The sequence below is a fragment of the Dicentrarchus labrax genome, unplaced genomic scaffold (genome assembly GCF_905237075.1).
Source record: "Dicentrarchus labrax unplaced genomic scaffold, dlabrax2021, whole genome shotgun sequence".
In the NCBI taxonomy this organism is placed as follows: Eukaryota; Metazoa; Chordata; class Actinopteri; family Moronidae; genus Dicentrarchus; species Dicentrarchus labrax.
Window position 1 is genome coordinate 27341388 of NW_026136715.1, and position 19756 is coordinate 27361143.

Below are 19756 nucleotides of genomic sequence, written 5' to 3' on the forward strand. Positions count from 1 at the left end.
TTCCATTGGAGCAAACTCTGGTATCAGCAACCTCTCTGACCCCCAGTGATGAACTGTAGGCCACGCAAGAAACAACAGGATCCCCTAGTAAAAAACATTTACACAGCCACAGAGGTTGTTTTCACAAGAGTTAGGCTAATATATGGAGTCAACAATGGTTTTATTCATTGTAAGGTTTTTGAGTTCAAAAGGTGTGACAGGGCTTTCCACCCTGGCAAAAATACTGTACTTTTTAGTTTACTCCTAACTTATGTTTATGGTATGTTTTAGGATTTATTTAAAAGGGGTAAATATTAGAGTCAAATCATGAATTAGCTCAGTCCAAAAACAGAATTAGCTTTTGTTGTATTCAAACAAAAAAAACTAACATTAATAAGGAAAAGGATGTGAACTGAGACAAAATGCCACAAAATCAGCTGAACAAATGTACTGAGGGTTGAACTGAGATCTGTTGTTTCCTGTTTCTCTCTCTCTCTCTCTCTCTCTCTCTCTCTCTCTCTCTCTCTCTCTCTCTCTCTCTCTCTCTCTCTCTCTCTCTCTCTCTCTCTCTCTCTCTCTCTCTCTCTCTCTCTCAGGTTTGTTTCTCCTCTGGTGAAGGGAAGGCTAATGGACACATTAGCCGCCGGCTTGTCCCTCTGCGGCGATTAGGTGGCTGTGAGGTCATCCCTTCACTTCTGCTCCAATCCACATCAGGGATCTATCATTTTATTGCTGCTGTTGGGGAGGAGGGGGAGTGACAGAGGCATCCGTCTATACCTGTTTCAATTCATCCTTCTATCCGTTTCACTGCTGCTTCTTTTCAATATCAAATTCACCCACGGAGGAGAAATGAACAGAGAGTGGGCAGAATCAGAGATTTGGTATGGCATTTAACTACCTGCTGAGAGAGCCTAACAGGGGCGGCAATGACACCAACTGTCATTCTTTTACTTCATCTAAATGGGATTATTTCTACTTGATTGAATTATAGTCAAATTATTTTATTTCATTTTGTGGGATGTCCTACAACTGCCTCAAAATCATTTCACAACCTCCCTCCAAGAGTACTTAATCACCAATCTCGTCATTTATGTGGCACTTCATATACTACTTCATGCACTTGTGTCACATGGAACGTGGAACTGTCAGGGCACTTACTCTCAAACGCTTCTCCTTGATCTACTGTGGCTGGATTGTACCTCATTTGTATATCACTGCAAACTAAAGCATCCAGGAACTATTTTTTTAGACCCCAGAACCCCACTGAGGTACCCTTGAACTCTCATATACACCCATGGAAGACCCCCAACCCACTTATTGAGAAATGTGCTATGGGTAACTGCTTATTAAGAGGCAAAGTAGCTTTTCTGACAACATTGACGGTTTCACAGATAGGGCTGTGCTATATGAGGATATACATATTATATTCAGACTCAACACCACTTACCTCTTTTAACATCTACACAAGAATCATGAATATGTTTATTAATATTGTGTATTATGTTACATGCTTGACTGAAAATGTGCACAAATTTGAGTTAAGTGCCTTTTATTTGTCAAGGAAATAGGCCTTTCCAAGTGGATATTTCATACATACACATATATACATACATACATACATATATATATATATATATATATATGAAAAATGTTCTATATCATGATATGTATAATCTGGATTTTAAATGACCTATATTGGGATATGAGATGTTGGTCATATCACACAGCCCTATCCACAGTGTAAGGGTTTTAAGATGGTAGCTGACTGATTTACTGGGATACTGACTGTGGACATCAAGCCCTTTGTAACCTCTCTCCTTCATTTTCAGGGTTAGAAAGAGAATCAGATCCTTCTGTTGTAAGTTGTTCTGAATAAAAGCCCTTCTTACATGCATACAGTGTGAAATCACACCTGGTGTGTGTGTGTGTGTGTGTGAGAGAGAGAAAGAACATGTGTGCCTGTGCATTCTCAGCTGTGGGTGTGCGTCTGCTGGACCTGAGATGTATTGATTGCTGCAGGAAGTGGAATCTGATGTTTCACAGCACTTCCTGAGCTGGATGGCTTCGCCACTGACAGTGAAAGCGGTGAGAGACAAGGGGTCTGCTGGGGTGGAGGGAGGGGGTTTGACACAGGGGAAGTAACCAGTTCAAGAAAACATTAAAGGTCGAGAGAGAGAGAGAGAAAGAGGGAAAGACAGAGAGACATAACACCTCTGGCTCTGTCCTTGGGCCGAGACTAAATACTGCCTCCCGTCTGAGAACAAACAGCGACTCTGCTCTGTGTAAAATCAAGCAAACCCTCAGCAGTCTCCGCTGTCTAAAACCTGCTGTTTAGATGTATCCGATGAGTCTTTGATAGAGGACCGGTGCACACCTCACCTGATTTAAATGCGATGCCTTGGCACCATTTGTGATTGGATCTAACCTCCTTGCTCACATTGATTATATCTGTTAGAAATATAACCACTTATAAAGAGAAAGCATTTACATTTGGCCATGCTGCCAGAGAGGGGGATAAGGCAGATATTTTATACCTCACCTTTATTATCTTCATAACCTTGTCCCAGATTTGCACAGTATGCCACTAGACTCTCCTCAAGTGAATTTGATTTACTATACCGACTATATTATTTTTTAGTTTTTGAATTTCGATGTTTATAATGTCTACTGGTGTGTTTTAATGTAAAAACATTGTGAATGATTTTGAACATGTACAAGAAATTGCCCTGGGCTAGTAAATCTTGCATTTCACCTGCATGAGTAGGAAATAGCAAGATGGAAGTAGCTAACGAGTCTGAGCCATTTCTTCTGATCTCTGTTGAGGGTTGCACATGCTCAGTATGTTCGGGCACTTTAATTATCCTGGAAACAGGAGTTTAGTTGGGTGGCACTAGAGGATGTGGGCGAAACTTCAACTATTTATTGTACAGTTTGCCGCAAGTTGGAGAGCGAGACGGATGAAACGGGGTCATTTTTCAATTAACTTTAGTTTTTGTTGTTATTTGACAACCGTTAATAAATAAAACTATTTGTATAGGGGTAAATAAAATTGATTTGATTTCTGATCCATTGGCCTGACCGGACAAAGCCATTACTGTTGAACCCTGGGGGACTGTATTGCTGAAGCCTCTGATGTCCTTTATGCACACCCTACACAGTTGACTGGGTGTTAAATCAGTGCAGTGAGGGCTGCATTTGCATTCGAGCTGGCATATCAGCAAATCATGGTTTCACACTCGCTCAAAGAAAAGAAAGCGAGAGAGAGAGGGATGCCACATCAAGTGGTGTAACCTAGAGACCAGGTGCAACACTCTCAGAACAAACAAACATCACAATGAAACAGATGTACATGGTGGAATGCGATGGGTTTAACACTGCCGCAGCCATAGAAAGAGACGTGCACCATCGTTGCGATAGCACTGGCGGGAAAAATGTGACTGCTATATAAACCACAAAGTGCTAGCACGCACCCGCACACACACACACACACACACACACACACACACACACACACACACACACACGTCTGGCTTAATCCTCTGCAGAACCATGCAGACAACCAGCAGTCATGCCTGTAGAGAGGCAGGGAGGGGAAGGAGAGTGGAGGGGGTATGGCAAGGTTCAGCTGCATCCCTGACCTCTGTTTGTGTGCACGTGTGTGTGTGTGTGTGTGTTTGTGTGTGAAGATAATTAAACAGGGCAGACAGATGAGCCCAGTGAGAAGGCTTGAGGTCACATGGGATAAGTCAGCTTGTCCAATCCCCCTGCACCCACCCTTTTCACACACACGCACGCTCGCACACACACACACACACACACACACACACACACACACACACACACACAGCAGACATATATAAATGGCATTAGGCTTTATATAAACAGATGTCCTTCTGCTCAAGATAGCCTTGGCAGTGTTTCTTTGAAGGAAGATGCTGAAAATAACGTCTTTGTGCTCACTGTGGGTCGGCGGCACTTACACACACACACACATTACCTTGTCTTAGAGATCTACAATTACATTAATTATAAGCCACAGGCTTCAAGAGGTCTATTGTCTGCTCTGCAGGAGTGGAATGAGTCTATGTGCACGTGTGTGCGCCAGCAGGAGTGTGTGTATAGAAAGAGGGTGGCTGAAAAATGTGTGTATGTGCAGAAATTTGTTTAGATCTCTTCAGTGTTTTGTATGTGTGTGCTTTACAATAAGAAATGAATAGCGTGGGTGATGTGGGAAGGAGGTGGGAAGCCAATGGAGTTGAGGAGGGGGGTTGGTTAAGCAGAGGAGCGAGTCAGGGCCTGGTGAAGGCTTCCTGAACCTAAGAAGCAGGCGTCCATGCCAGAATGAGGGATCCTCTTTCAGCATATTGGTTTATTTAGCATCTGCATAGCCGCTTCATTTGCCAGAGTGCGGCTGGGATGGATTAATTCAGGAGATTGGTGACTTGGAGGGGAGGAATGGCCCGGCCAGTCTGGAGGAAGGATGTTAACCACATTATAAGCCTTTGTTTCCAACACTTCATTCCTGAGGAGTAAACTGAGCCTACTGAGCCCTACCCCTTCACTGCCTCAACCAAGAGGCCCTGGTTTGCTCAAATACACACAAACACCTACACACACACCTTCCACCTCGACTTCCGGACAAGCTGCAGCCGAGGTGTGGCACTTCGCTGACTTTGTTTCTGTTTCTGCCCAGGCAGCCCAAACTGAAAGCCAGTCTAAACTTTTAATCCTGCTCTCAGTCTGCACCCACAGAGTGGAACCAGCCTAAACCTGCCCTTCACTGACTGGTTTCACTTCAAACCCAGTGATCTCACCCTCTGAACTTCCCTTGTGTTACTCCACAAACCCTCTTTCAGTTGTATCTTTCGACTGTGGCACACCTGGCCTCGCAGCATGTCTTCTAAATGACTGTAGTGATAAACAGAGAAAGGTTGTAATGGTCAGTCAAAGTTCAAGACAAAGTTGCTTTGTTGGATCAATAGGACAGGTCGGTCAACCTCCTGATTAATCCAGTTTAACATTAACCCATCCAGCCTTAACATAAAGACGAGTGACTAGACACAACTATGAGTCAGAGCAAATTACAGGAAAGTAAACATCAGGGGTGTTGAAGGAAGATACACCTTTTCTGAGAAACAACAGCGCTGAATCTATTGCACTGTCTGAGTGAATGGCTCATTCATTACAGAAAATGCACTGATCACAGACTTTGGTGTATTTCTCTCATTCAGTGTTGCAATTGGAATTTTAAATAATTTTCTCAATTAATCAGTTGTTTGGTCCTGGTTTTGTCCACAACCCAAAGAAAGAACTAAATTTACTTTTACAGAGGACTAAAGAAACCAGAAAATAATCACATTTTAAAAGCTAGAATCAGATAATTGATTCTTAAAAATGACTCAATTAATCCATTATCAAAATAGTTTCAGATTAATTTAATAGCTGGCAACTACTAGATTAGTTACTAGATTACTAGATGTCACAACTTCTCCATGCAGAAGGCGCGATTTTCGGGTTGTTTGTTTCAGAAAGTTACAAAACTTGTCAGCCTGCAGTCCAACCGACTCTACCAAGTTACCCTAATAGCTGTCGAGTGTCGATGTTTTGATAGTGAACAGTCATTGTTGGACACTCCCAGTTAAACCTTAAAGCGCACCATATTATTGTTCCAGTTTAAATAGCAGTTACCGTACTGATCATTGAATAAAACAGTATTAGTAACAAGTATTTTCCTCCAATTGTTTGCTCAATTCAGGTTATTAAAATCATTTTTAGAGTAGCTGAAGTAACTTTTGGATGAAAGGAAAGGAAGGAAAGTGGATGAAAATGGCCAATTACTACACTACCTTTTGTCTATTTGTGCTGGACGGCAGCAGCCGTGAAGCTTCCAGGAAAGATGAGCAAACAGACGCAAGAGGGAGGACGGAGGATGGAGGAGGGGGAGGCAAACAATGAACACCAGTCCATGACTCAGGCGCTTTGGGAACACTGATCATCCCACAGTGGAGGGAGTGGGGTGGTTTATCACCTCTATCTGTCCCACAATCACAGATCCACAGCTGATACCCACCACAAAAGAGGTGACAATGGCTAGCCAGCGGACAGCAACCCACCCCAACACCACCACCCCGTACTCTCACAACAATACCCCACAGAGCTCCTGGGAGCTGCCCTTCCACATGGCTGAGGCCAAGTCACTGCACAACCCCCCACCCCCCACCCCCCGCCATGCAAAAAAAAAAGCACAACAAAAAGGTTTCCCAGCCTGGTTTCACAAAAAAAGTTACAAAAATACACCTCATGCCCCTTTCAGACTCTTCTCAATGTCTGCCTTTGGACTGGCACGCCATTATTTCAAACAGGGCAGTTGAGTATTTAATGCCCCCTTGCACAGTTCTCAGAGGAAAAAGGTGAAGGCTCTGTGAACCACATTCTGTGCTCAAGGACCTTCACTGTGATGGACACACACAGAGAAACAAACCTGCAACCACTTAGTGATGAAAAATATTTCTCGAACCAATGGGACTGTATTAATATTGTGGCGGGACACAATACAAGTCAAACCAGATGAAACAGTGTAAACCTGGTCGGTACTGGCACTTCATTTTTCCTTGATTTTTGCCTTGTACCATGACGGTTAAAGATGAGCCAGATGGTAAAAACACTGTCGACCAACATCAGCCAAGGTTAATGCTCTTTTGTTTTAGCCTTTTAGACTGTGCACTACATAACCACTGTAACTGTGGTGGATTTTAAAGACACTTTTAGGACCATTATGAATGCCATTTAAGACCTATTTTACATCCATCCTAGCAAAAAAAGAATATGAAGGAAAATCAGTATTGTCATGTCAGTTTTGTAGCTGTTACAGCAGGATCAATACAAATATTTTCCAAAAACACATTGAGAAGTGAGACTGAAAATTCTAACTTTATACAAGTAAAGTTAATTTTATTAAGTCCATAAATCATATTAAAGACATTTTAAGGCAGTAAATTCAGATCATTAGATTCCAGAAGGACACCCAGCCATGGAAATTAGAATTAATAGTATCAGCTATGTCTTTTTGACAAAAATCTCTATTAATGTAAGCAGAATAGAACCTCAATGAACCCAGATGTTTCTTACGTCACGGAAGCAGAAGTGGAATTTTTAGGATAAATAAAGTATATAAGAAGAAAAAAGCTTCTACAGCAGCTTCTGGATTTCACCGTGTTCAATTTGTATAAAAACTAAGCTTTCCTGCTGTGCTTCTTTAAAATTAAAAATCCATATCTCCCACTACAATCACTATCCCATCCACTTGACAGAAATTTGGTAAAGCTGCTGAGTTGACTTGGCAGCTTCCTTCTCAGAGGAATCGTGCCAGTTCAATCAGAAATAAGATTAGCGCAGCTTATTATTAGCTTGAAAATCTCCCTGTATCTGCCTTCTCTGTCTCTACCTGTGGGAGGATATTCTAGGCCGTGCCTGGTGGATGTTGCGTGTTACACACTGCTGGTGCAGCTGACGAGTCTGTGTACGTGTGCACGTGTGTGTGCATTTGCACGCAATTCTGTCTGCTTCTGTATTCATTATAGGACTATGGAGGCATTGCGGGGGTGGGATCTGGGTGCTGTGTGGATGTCTGTGCTCATGTGTGTAGTTTGTAGTGTGTGTGTGTGTGTGTGTGTGTGTGTGTGTGTGTGGTTGGGGGGGGCATCACTGTGGGAGACAGGCAGATGGGGATGGAAATGAGTAGGCAGTGAGCTCATGCTAATCTCCTCCTACAGCTCCTACAGCTGATCCAGGCACAAAACAAGCGTGTGCACACACACGACTGCAAATCATACACTCGACCAGCCTCATGCACAATCACACACCAAATGAGGCAGAGGATGCCTGTGCTATTCAAATGTTCCAATGTGTCTCACATGAAGTGTTTCGCAAGGTAAACCCAAAATCTGAAACACATCTGAGTGCACCTTTCATCACACAAACATTTATTTCATTACATCACGGTGCTGGTGGATGTTAATTAGTTGGATAGTAGTGTGTGTGTGTGTGTGTGTGTGTGTGTGTGTGTGTGTGTGTGTGTGTGTGTGTGTGTGTGTGTGTATGTGTGTGTGTGTGTATGTGTGCACATGTGTGCGTGAGTCTAGCTGCCTTCATCAGACAGCCATCTGCCCCGTGGGAGTTGCTCAGCAGCACACGATTGGCCGCTGCGCTTCAAGAAAATCGAGGGGTGAGGTGGGTCACCTCTTTATTTGGGGAGGGAAAGGTCGTGTGGTGCTGGCTGCTCTCCCAAACATATGGGTGCACGTGGGGAAAATGGGTGGGGGGTGGGGCAACTTGAGAGGCCAACACTGCTGTCATATACAAAGGGCACTCCAGGGCTGACGCAGCACAAAGTAAACCCCCCATCCCACCATTCCAATTTCGCAAAATAAAAGCTTCCCTGGCTGTATTTTCCTGTTTTAAACCCACATCCTTAACACCAACCAGCGCCACAGTTTATCCTGCTGTTCATCACCAACCACCTACATGCACTCTTAATATTACATTAAATTACATCTGGACCGCTTTCCCCACTAACAACCAGGTCATTCACTGTGAACGCATGAGGAAATGTCTTGTCTCCAAAGGTGACGTGTGGTTTTAGTGATTTTCAAAATCTATTTTTGGGGGCTAAAAGTGCTTAAGAAAAAGAAAGCAAGAAAAAAAGATGTACCTTCCTAAGCAAAGCATGTCCTACATGGATGATGTGATGTGACACAAGCCCACCAGTCAGACACCGTATCTTTCTCAACATTCCATATAGAAGTAGGGGAAAGAAAATCTAGGATCTCACTTTTAGCCCTGTGATAGTGCAATACAAACCTCCATGTCAAAACAAACACATAGCATGCTGCTCCCAGATATGAGGATGAGGAGGTTTATCATGCGTGCAATCCATACACAAATGCAGGAGGAGCCACCCCATCCAGACCAACACTGTAATCTCAACTGAGAACACCTGTGGCTTTCAGGTCAGAAGACATCTACGTGTCTTGATTCAACCTAAGCCCTACCTTGTGAAACTTTGAAAGTCTGTGCTTAGCTTGAACATTTCTGCCACTTGGCAAACACAAAAATGCAAATTCAGTATAGAAGCCATAGGGCAGGTTAAAAGAGGTGAAGGGTTAAAGGATGGTGCTTGGGGATGTGTAGTTAAGACAATACCTGGGTTTACAGTGCCATGTGTGTTGATGAATATTTCAAAGACCTTCTCATTAAATAAACACGCCAGACCTCACCGACTATGGTAACCTTCCATCAATATTGAATGGCTCACAGAAAAAACAACAAATGACACAGTGTTGTTCACAAGCCGACGGTCAGGCCAGACGTGCAATTGCACCATCTGAGCTTCTTTTCCACGTAACACCTGGAGGAGGTCACCGGGTTCTTCCTTCCGTGCAGATCTTAGAGTAATTCTACTGAGACACGCTCGAGGTCCTCAAGACTTAAGAATAGCCACTGCAAGCTGAGTGTGCTTGTTAGCTTCACGCTTTATCGGAAGTCTATGAATATTCTGACAGGGATTTCACAGAGTGGGAGGAAATACTTTATATCCACGCGTGCTCTCAGCTTTTCATGCACCACTTTCCCAGACAGCTCACATGCATGGTTGCTTAAAACGGCAGCAGCGACTATTTCTAGGGAACCTTTTTTTTTTTTATCTTCTTTGAATGGACGGTGGATAGGTGGGCAGTAACCCAGTAGCCCCAGAGAGCTTTGGTTTCCTTTCCCTGCCCCTTGTCTCCTCCTCCACACAAAGACAACCAACCAGTTCTTCATAAAGTACTCGGCCGGCTGCTCTGCCCATTTGTCACATGAAGACGCTGCTGATGGATGGAAAAGCCAGTGGACCAGAGGAGACGGGGGATGGTAGTGCAGGCAAGGGGGGTGGAGGGCAGACAATGGCTGGCAATGAGGGCTTGAACTTCTCATTTTCTCCTCAGTTATTTTCTTCTCCTGAATGAGACTTCTGCTATTGGTCGAATATAGCTGTCATGTTGAGCTTTTGATCTCACTGCCTGCCATAAGACTGCTTGAGAAAGATGTGTATAGTTGGTGATTTGGACCACTATTGGTCCACAAAGCTAAACCAACTGCACCAGAAGGGAAGTCGACCTTAGAAATGGTTTGGAAAAGGGCAGGAACTTTAAAAAAAACACTTGGCAGGTGATTGGATTAACCATATGTTTATCACAATCATGGACTAACTTCAACAAACCATAGGGAAAAAAAGCCTTCTTCACTCTTTCATTGAAGAAATCCTCAACAATTTTGATTTAAGTGATGCTAGCAGCATCTATGCTAACTTCTTTAGCAGCCGCCATTGTTTTGTTTTTTGTTTTGTTAGTTCCTCAACAGGACTCTGTTTGGTCCAAACCTCACAAGTGCATGGTTTGAAAGATAGATTCTCATGTGATCTCACAAATCCAGCTGCCTCGCACTAGGTAGTACCTAAATTAAAGATTAGTTAATGCAGTTTAGGTTTTTAATTATTGAGTTGTCCTCCAACAGAGGCTGAATTCATTCCCTGAAATACAAACTATGGACTATTTTAACTTTAAAATAGAATATGGCAATCAAATTCTGGGTAGGGATAGATACTCTTTTAAATACAGAGATTCCATTTTTCAATTGCTCACTTTGAGAAATACAATGTTTTCCTCGGAAGCCCTTTATTCTAGAAAAACAGTCAAAGTTCTCTAGATGCTTTCATCCCTTGTACACAATCCAGCAGCAACTGGGAAAATCCCCTTTTGTTCGCAGAACTTTAAAAGGCTTTGAAATAAACAGCTTCTGGCAGGGAGACATGCTGTATGAAAAGAATCACGGCACTTAATTCATTTTCCGCTGCTACTTCAATGGCAGCCGTATGAACACTTTTCCAGACAACACAACAAGCTATAGAACCTGTGATGCTTGTGCCCTTCTCTCCTTCTTTCTTCCTGTCTACCGCTGCCGTGGAAACACGGGCCGAGACAGACGTTTAAAAGTTTTTGTCGGAGAGCCTCGGAGCAAAGTTGCTCTTCGCTGAGGGTTTTTCCCCCCAAAAAGCAGAAAAGAGTGAAATAAACTACGTTTTTGCAGTTGATTTCCTGCACACAGGAAGAAAAATGAAATGGCTTTGGAAAATCAGCGGAATATGCGGAAAGTAATTAGCAAAAGTTTGAGCACACAAACTTAACTATTAATTAAACACCCTCTTTTTAATTGACTTGGATTTGCATACAATTCAGGCTAAGAGCAATTACAGTACAAATCCCTAAAAAGGTGTTTTTCTTTGTAAAGAAGAAGCCTCTGTTTCTGAAAATGCAATGCATTCATTTAGGTCAATCCAGAACATATATATATATTTATAGCTATATTTTTGACAAGATCGTATCATTTACTTCAGAGGCAGCTAGCTAGTGAACTCCACAGAGGGGAGGTGTTCTGTGTTGGTCTGTCACTCCAGTTTAACTGAGCTCGAGGAGTGATGGAGTTTTCAATCACTCTTAACATAAAGACACTCAAATGTCAATGTGGCATTGATCTCTCTGACCCTCAGTCTTGCCTCACAGCATGGACGGACTGTCCTCCATTAGAAACCCAGACTGGCAGCCTGGCCGGGCCACAGAACTCATTATACGGGCCTAATTGAATTGGTAGCTTCCTCCTTTTCAAAGCACAGAGGACAAATTCCAGTTTTTGAAGAGCAAAAAAAGAGAACCATCAAAACTGAAAATGCAGAATTGACTCTCTTCAAGACACTTTTCCTCACACCCACACCATCAGAGCAGAGTAAAGCTCTGCAGCAGACTTTTGCAATGGTCACGGTTTTCCAAACAGCCATAAAAAGAGAATGGAAATATTCCCTCAGTAGCCATTGAAATGCACAGCTACCAGCTGTTGTCCTGTCCACCGTGTGGACATGGCTGGCTGTCAGCAGGCTTAGCCAACACTGCGCCTTGCATATGAAACAGGACATGGGCCTATATCCCCTTGGGGAGTTCACTTCCTCTGAGCCCCCACCACCACTGCCCCGCCTCCCTCCTGAAACAAGCGGCCCCTTCAGCTGGAGGCCAGACATCCCAAGCAGCAGTGGGGGCTTCTCAGGGGTGGGGGTGGTTTGGAAATGAAAAAGGGAAGTTTTAGCTCCTGCACATTAGAGAATTGCAGCAAAATATTTAGGTCCAACACTTTGGGAGTAGAGCTGCATAGCTGTCAACTAATCAATCACCAACTATGTTGATAATTGTTGAATCAGTTTGAGTAATTTGTTAAGGAAATTCTAGCTTCCTAAATGGGAATATTTTCTGCTTTCTTTAGTCCTCTATGACAGTAGACTAAATTTATTTGCTTGTGGACAAAACTAGACATTTGAGAACATCACCTTGGGCTTTGGAAAACACTGATCCACATTTTTTTATGTTTTATGGAGCAAACAACTAATTGGTAACTAATAATATGCAGATTAATCGATAATGGTTAGTTGCAGCCCTATTTCAAACCAGCCGACAAATGACAAAAGTTTGGTCTAATTTTGACCATTTCCAGTGCTTAGTAGTTCCACATTACAAAAGTAGTCGGCTTTAGTTTCTTTTTCTGCAACGAGCCACAGGATAAAGCATGGAAACAGCCTGCAGGAATGTGCTGGGTGTCAACACAGTACCACAGCATATGTGGAGCATAAACACAAAATGGCTTCTACCCTGCTTTATTGTTCTGTCTGGGTTCTAGACGTCTGTCTCTAAACAAATCACTTCCCACCACTTCAGAATGAAAATTAATCATTGAATAAGGAGGAAATCTGGACTTCCTTGACTGTTATCAACAGTCATGGTTGACTGTAAGGACATGTTTCATTCAAGCCCAGTAGGACTGTTTTATATATCGGTTGTGTTAAACATCTCCAACTCTCTGAAGGAGTGGCAGGTCTGGAATGTAAGCACAGACCGGCTGCCTGTCTGACTCTAATGAATGAGCATTCATCTGCAAAAAAATTTTTTTGCCTAATTCCATGACTTCATCAAAGAAAAGTCGCTCTTTTTCCAAAACTAGAGGAGCTGTTACAAACATAGATTGAGACTGAACAGGATCCCTGCCATTCAGTCTGACGTAAACTCGCTGGTTTTAAACCAAAGTATGAGTCAAGCTTGAGCAGCCAGTGACCCCCCCTTCCTCCACCCTCTGTCTCTTTTTCATATCTCCCTTAAACAGACGGATTGGGTAGAAATCACATCATCTTGAGGGTGAATTATAAAGTTAGAAACATACTAAATCTGCAGCCGCAATCCTTATCTAAACATCCTGATGCGGAAAGCCACTGATTATGTGTGCCACCCACATGTGTACCAGCCAGAAACCAAAAGACTCACAGCCAAGGGCTGGCAGGAGTGTTCCACACCCAGTGTATAAACTCATTTAAACAATTGAATATTTCTCTGCATTTCAGTGTTTACAATCGGCGGCGGCGCTCACATCACACAAGATAAGAACGAAGAACAAACTTTTACTGCAAATTCACACTCACAGCAAAAAGTGAAACGCTCTTTTCACTCAAACACTCTGTGATTCAGATACACGCATGTGTGCGTCTCAGAAGGAAGCTCTCAAAAAACCGTCTGCAAGGAGGGAAGTGCGGCAATATCACTTCCTGTGTCTGTCTGCATGTGAGACTGCTGCTAACACTTTTGTAACGCCCTCATTAATATTCACGGAGCCGCCCGGTTCCTCTGCCGGCAGCATGCAGATGATGGCATTTTCTTGTGTCGCTGAAAGGTGGAAGGCAGTGCGACGCAGTCTAGCACTTTGCCTCACATCCTCCCAAGAACATTTTCAAAGGGCCTCGGCTGTGCTGAAATGTGCTGACAAAGGGGAGCTCTGTTGCCATAAGTTTAGCAATATTCCTGAACACCTACCCAGCATGCATTCCCTCATTAGCGTTTCTTGAAACAGGCTACTTGAGGGGGAAAAGGAGGAGTCGAATTAAAAAGCGGGGTAGAGGCTTAAATGAGCCTCGGGCTTAACACTTGGGTGCCCTGTCGGCACTTATAAAAATAGAAGAGGCCCCTGAAAAGTGGGGGTCCTTGAGGTGTGCCCACTCGAGTCTGAATGAAAGTGTGTGCCAAGAGTGGGTATTCACCATGCATGGCAGGACTTTGGCACTCTCCAGGACTTCGAGGGTCTTCAAGGATTTCTCTTTCTTTGGCAGATTCCTTTGAAAGAAGCCTCAGTGGAGGAGTGGAGGGAAGCTGCTTGGAAACACTTTTGCAGTTGCTTTCTGTGCCTCATCAACATGTCTGCTGCCCCCACAAGTCCACTTTGGTTCCAATCAGACAGGAGTAAAAAGTAGGTAAGAGAGGGGGAGGGAGGATGAGTGTGAGTGCGTGTATGTCTGAGGTGGGTGGCTGGCCTGGGGTAGGTGGATGTTTTGGGGGGTGGTGTTTGCTGAATGCTCCCCTTTGTTGGGATCATATTATGTTTCCACCACAATACTTCTAAACCCTGCTTCATCAACTCCATTCATGTGTAACAGTTCATGCAAATGGCTGCACTAGCCTTTTTTCCCCCTCTAGGGGTGAGTCGGGGGTGGGGTTTCTTTTATCACTCTCTCCAAACTCCTGCCTGCACACCAAAATACAGATCATAATCCCGTCAAGCAATCAAGTTAGCCTGAAAAGCAGCGGTGGGGGCAGCAGTGTGCAAAACCAGATTGGAAGCCTAAAACTACTTCATTTGGTCGGAAGTCTCGTATCTGATCACAAAAAAACCACAGGAAATCGGCCGAGCCAAAAACCTACACGGATGCTCCAGTTCTGATTATTCAAATAGTTTACAGCTAACTCGAAGAAAAAAAAGAGAATCAGAGGATGTGGATACCAACAAATTAAAGGCCCTTTGACGCTGATATTAGCACTGATTAAACCCACAGGAAGCGAGACACATAACAGCCAGACGAACATTGCATACATTTAATGTGACACACGAGGCTCCGCGAGCACACACACAAACAAGAAAGCAGCCAATTTGGTCATAATAAGTATATTCTCACTGCTGACTGAGTATATCCCCTCCCATGGGAACACACACACACACACACACACTGAGAAAGCAACCAGAATGTAGACTGAGGAAGAGACAGCTTCATTCCCACTCAGGAGAGTGTTTGAGTGGAAAAGAAATGCCATTTAATCTGAAGGAGGAAGAGGAATTATTTCCTCACTTGCGTCTGAAGTTGTGTCTAATCCCCCCCCCAGCTGCTGTTTACCATTTCCCATTGAGCCATTTGTTGGTAAATGAGATTGTATTTACAGTGCAGGCCAATAAAGAGAGGTGTTTCACAAATAATGGCTTTACTGCCACCAGAGGCGTTTTGTTGTCACTGCTAGGTGAGGTCCAATTAGCAACAATATGTCAACGGTGACCAAATACTGAGTGGTTCCTAATACAGGAGGGAGGCTGGCACTGGGTACCCCCACATATACTGACACCCATATGATAAGATAGATGATTTTTTAAAATGAGTAAAGGAAATTAACCCTTTCTATGCACTCTGTGGGGAAACCCTCCAAATGGACATCTGGGATTCCCAGGACCACTGGCTGAGAATCACCACTATGGCTAAAATGATTATTTTCATTATTGATTTATTGAAAATGTCAAAAACCGATGATCACTATTTCTCCAAGGAGCCGTCCTCAAATATCTTGTTTTGTCCACAACCCAAAGATATTCAGTTTAGTCATAGTCATAGAGGACTGAGATCAATCTGAATGTTGAAATTAATTATTAAAGCAATCGGAGATAAATGTAATAGCTGACAACTAACTGACTCTAATCACAACCAATATCTACAGCACACCTTCCAGCAGGAACAATCTCTAGTGGTGTTCAATACACTGAATGGATCAACCAGCTGGATATTAGTGCATTTGAAGGTTTGTGTTTTGGTCTGTGCTGTTATGGGGGGTGTAGGCTATAATGCACTGTAAGTAAGCTGAGCAGGGAAATGAATGGCAATCAAAACGAGCTGCAGTGCATAAACTGGAGCCTGATAATGGGGGGAATGAAAACAAACCAAAAAGTACTGTAAGCGCGAGACACACAGAAATGAAAAACGTCCATGGTGAGATAGAGCACGAGGAGCAACTCACCCTGGAGGATGCTTTCCTCTTGTACTTGTTGGCGAAGTCAAATTTCTCCTTGATCTCGTCCAGGAGCTGCTCCAGACGGGCCTTCTCCTCTTTCCCCGTGTAATCCTGGCCCAGGAGGATGTACGCCCTCCAGTTGGCCGAGTCGAAGCCCCAGTGGCAAGTCCTGTTCTCCTGCGCCTTGTGACTGTGCACCACGAACTTGTGGGTCGGGTACATGAGTCTACAGTCCATGCACTGGATGCACGCTGCGTTGGGGCTGGTGTACAGCTCCGGCACGAACAAGCCCTTGCACTTGCCGAAGCACTCGTGGTAGACTTTGAAGCTCCTCTCGGTGAGCTCCAGCTCCAGCGAGCCTCCGCTCAGCTCCTTCTTGCAGCGCGGCGGGTAGGCGCCTCCGTAGATCAGGGCGTTGCAGAGCCGCTCCGCGTCCGTCTTGGTGATGAGGCCGCAGGACGGCGCCGAGAAGGGCAAGATCCCCATGACTTTGAGGATCTCCAGCTGGTCCGCCGTGCACCGGGAGCAGTAGATGTGCAGCTCGTCGCACACGGAGTTGATCTGCTGCAGGCTGAAGTCCCGCAGCACCGTGTTGAGGATCTGCGGCAGGCACAGCCGCTTCTCCCCGCCGACCACAAAGCAAGAGATGGTCTCGCCCTCCAGCACCGTCTCGCACCTCTCCGTGGAGCGGTCCGACGGGATGAACAGTGGGCCCGGCATTACCGGCGGCGGCAGATGCTGCAGGACCGGCTCGGGCTCCTTACCGTCCTTCTTGAAGAGGAGCTCATGTTGCCACCGGGCAGAGAAAGCCGCCGGTCCGCCCAGAGAGCTCATAGAGCTGAGGTGAAACTGCTTGAGAGTTTGTTGCAGTCCCGGATGAGGCTGGAAGCTCTGCCGACTTACAGTCTCCATGTTTTTCCTGCAACTTTAGAAGCGTAAATCCTTCTTGTCGTCGACCGGGATTCGCGTGTATCTATCCGTTCCTGAACCTGGTAAATCCACGGTGTCCCAGAACTGACCGAAATAGCTAAGCACTTCATCAAACATCCAGTAAAAAGTCCCAGACGGCGAGTTTACAGTTTTATTCCCGTGACTACTGAGTGAACATCGGCCAGTCGCTCCCTGCAGCGGGTCGCCGACTGTCCATATCTGAAAAAAAGCGTTTCTCCAAACTCCAGAGAAGCGAAAAGTTCCGTTTGTCGAATTCCAAAACGAAGTAGGCGAAAATGGAACAAAAGCGGGAGTTGTGAGTCGATACAGCTCGATAAAAAATCCTTATTTGAGGCTCTTTCCGCTGTCGAGGACTGCAGCAATCCACTCCGTCTGCCCCCGCAGTTCACTCTGACTGTATGGAGATGAGAAGTCTGAGAGCCAGCCTGCTCGCGCTACCTCGCTCGCGCTCTCTTCCACCCCCCCACCTCCCCCCAGTCTATGGCTCGCTCTCTCTCCCTCGCGCTCCGTCTAGGTCTCTCTCTCTCGCGCGCGCTCTCTCACGCGCCCCCTCCTCCTCCCTCTGTGTTTGTGTGTCTGGCTCAGTCATTGAATCCCAGCCAGGAATGTGAGTGACTCTGCAGGCAGGCTGGGCTCTTCCAGGAACAAGCCATCACCCCCTACTGCCCTGCACAGAGCGGAGGAGAGGGAGAAGAAGCGAGGGGAGAGAAGGGAGGACGGGTGCTGCGTTCACGTCGTATGGGAAAGTGTATGAGACGTTCATTTTAAACTTTCCTACAGTAAAATGTTACTTTACTTATCCTAGAGTATTTCTTACCGTTTTATGCTGTTTTGTGTTTTATACTGAGGGAAATGTTGTAGTTTTTACTCTTATGTGACAGCTATAGTTAGTTGGCAGATTAAGTGTTTATATACAAAGTGTTTATACTAGGATACAAGGTAATTTGTCATATTTTCATTAAAAATAGAAAAAACAAAAGAGGTAGCCGCTACATACATAATAATACATACATGGGGCAGCTGTGGCTCAGAGGCGTGTGAATGTGTGTGACTTATTATAATAAATATAAATTTATCTTTTTCTAGGCTATGTGTGTATAAGGGACTGCAAGCTTTCATTTCGTTGTCAGACCTGTGTGGTATACTTATTATACATATCCTCGATCCTTGTACATTTATGTTCTAATACCTCTGTACTTTTAATTCTGAATGTTTGACTTTTACTTGTAATCTATTTTTTCTTCTTACACTGATGGATAGTTGTTCTATCGCTGAAGCCCAGGCTTGGAGAGTAACAGAGTAACTGAGTCACATAATCAGGATACAGAAAAGGTAAAAGGAAAAAAGATGTAGGCAGATTACGTTTCTATTTGGTAGAAATTGGGATTATTAACAGCATTAAAATCAGGTTTTCTTTAAAAATACACTGAGCATGTTCTTTTGTAAGGTCACACTGTTGTGTTATCTTATAGAAGGCAGTTACACCAATGCTTCTTAGTGACATTTAAGATTATTTCCCCTTGTTTTTCTTTACATATTGCTGTAAATAAAAACAAATAAAGCTTTTACTAATGCTGCATTCATATGTGTCCCAGTTACTGACTATTTGAAACCATCATGCAGTTTCCACATGTGATAGCAGGCGACATCGACGTCAGGGTCGTCAGTGAACGGGATTTCCACACAGGAAGCTCATATTTACCATGGGCCGCGAATGTAGCAGAAGAATATAGAGAACGGTTCACGGCTGTAGAGAGGGAGAAAAAAAGCCCAAAGAGGATGGGTGGTGTCTTGCGAGACAAGACAAATTTAGCTTTGGAAGGGGAAACGCAAATTGCACGACTGACTGCGGTTTATTTATTTCCATCCTGCTCGAATGTGTTAAAATTGTTTGGCAAGTAGCGGCGAATAAACAAGTTTCATGTGTTGGCGACCTTGAGAGACAATATTGCTAATGAAATGACGAGAGAATCTTCTTTCTCCTTTCGGTTTTTCACAGATCGACTATCAGAAACTGTGAGGGGCGGTCACATCCCTAGCACAGTAAACATCAATAAGTAGAGCAAGTCTAGATTTTAAGTCTTTATTTATTCTTTCCACTTTAAACTTGTACACACAGAAAGTGTAATCTCTCTGCAATGGCCGTTTGTACAGAATTTTACACAGTTTGCTCCTAGAAATGCACAGTTAAAGCTTCAGTTACCATTGGATTAGATGTAATATTTGCCTGGTGTTTTGTTCAGGGATGAGTAAGTGATGAGTTTTGGGGGCACATTATGTAAAAGTGTAACAGCCCACCTCATTCTGAAATATCCAGAGGAGTTACAGTTGACTCATCAACCCTACATTAACACTCTAAATCGTATTATAGGGAGTGAAAAAGTTACAGTAGATGAGAAGTAATATATTACTGATCGATAGTAATCCAACCCAGGGGCCCAGCCTCAGGAGGTCATGTGTCCAGAGCAAGTTCAACTCCAGCACTGATGGAGCAGTTTGCTGTTCCTGTGGCGCCTCCTAGCCAAACACTGCTGCAACTGCAACATGATGGCAGGGGCAAGACCTGGAAGGAGTCCCCAGTGCAGGCCAGCAGGGTCTGAGGCACAAGTGTAAGATTACATTTATGAATCTACAGATTAAAATACAATATATTCCAATAA

General features: G+C 44.1%; 1 protein-coding gene across 1 annotated transcript in view; it reads right to left on the reverse strand.

Annotated features, from left to right (window-relative positions):
- The window catches only part of skia (v-ski avian sarcoma viral oncogene homolog a), a 76245-nt gene extending 58512 nt beyond the window's left edge, over positions 1–17733 (reverse strand). The window contains exon 1 of the mRNA XM_051426375.1: positions 16152–17733. Coding sequence (XP_051282335.1) covers positions 16152–17057 — 906 coding nt within the window. The 5' untranslated portion in view covers positions 17058–17733. The remainder of the gene's footprint in view (positions 1–16151) is intronic.
- Between the last annotated feature and the right edge of the window lie 2023 nt (positions 17734–19756).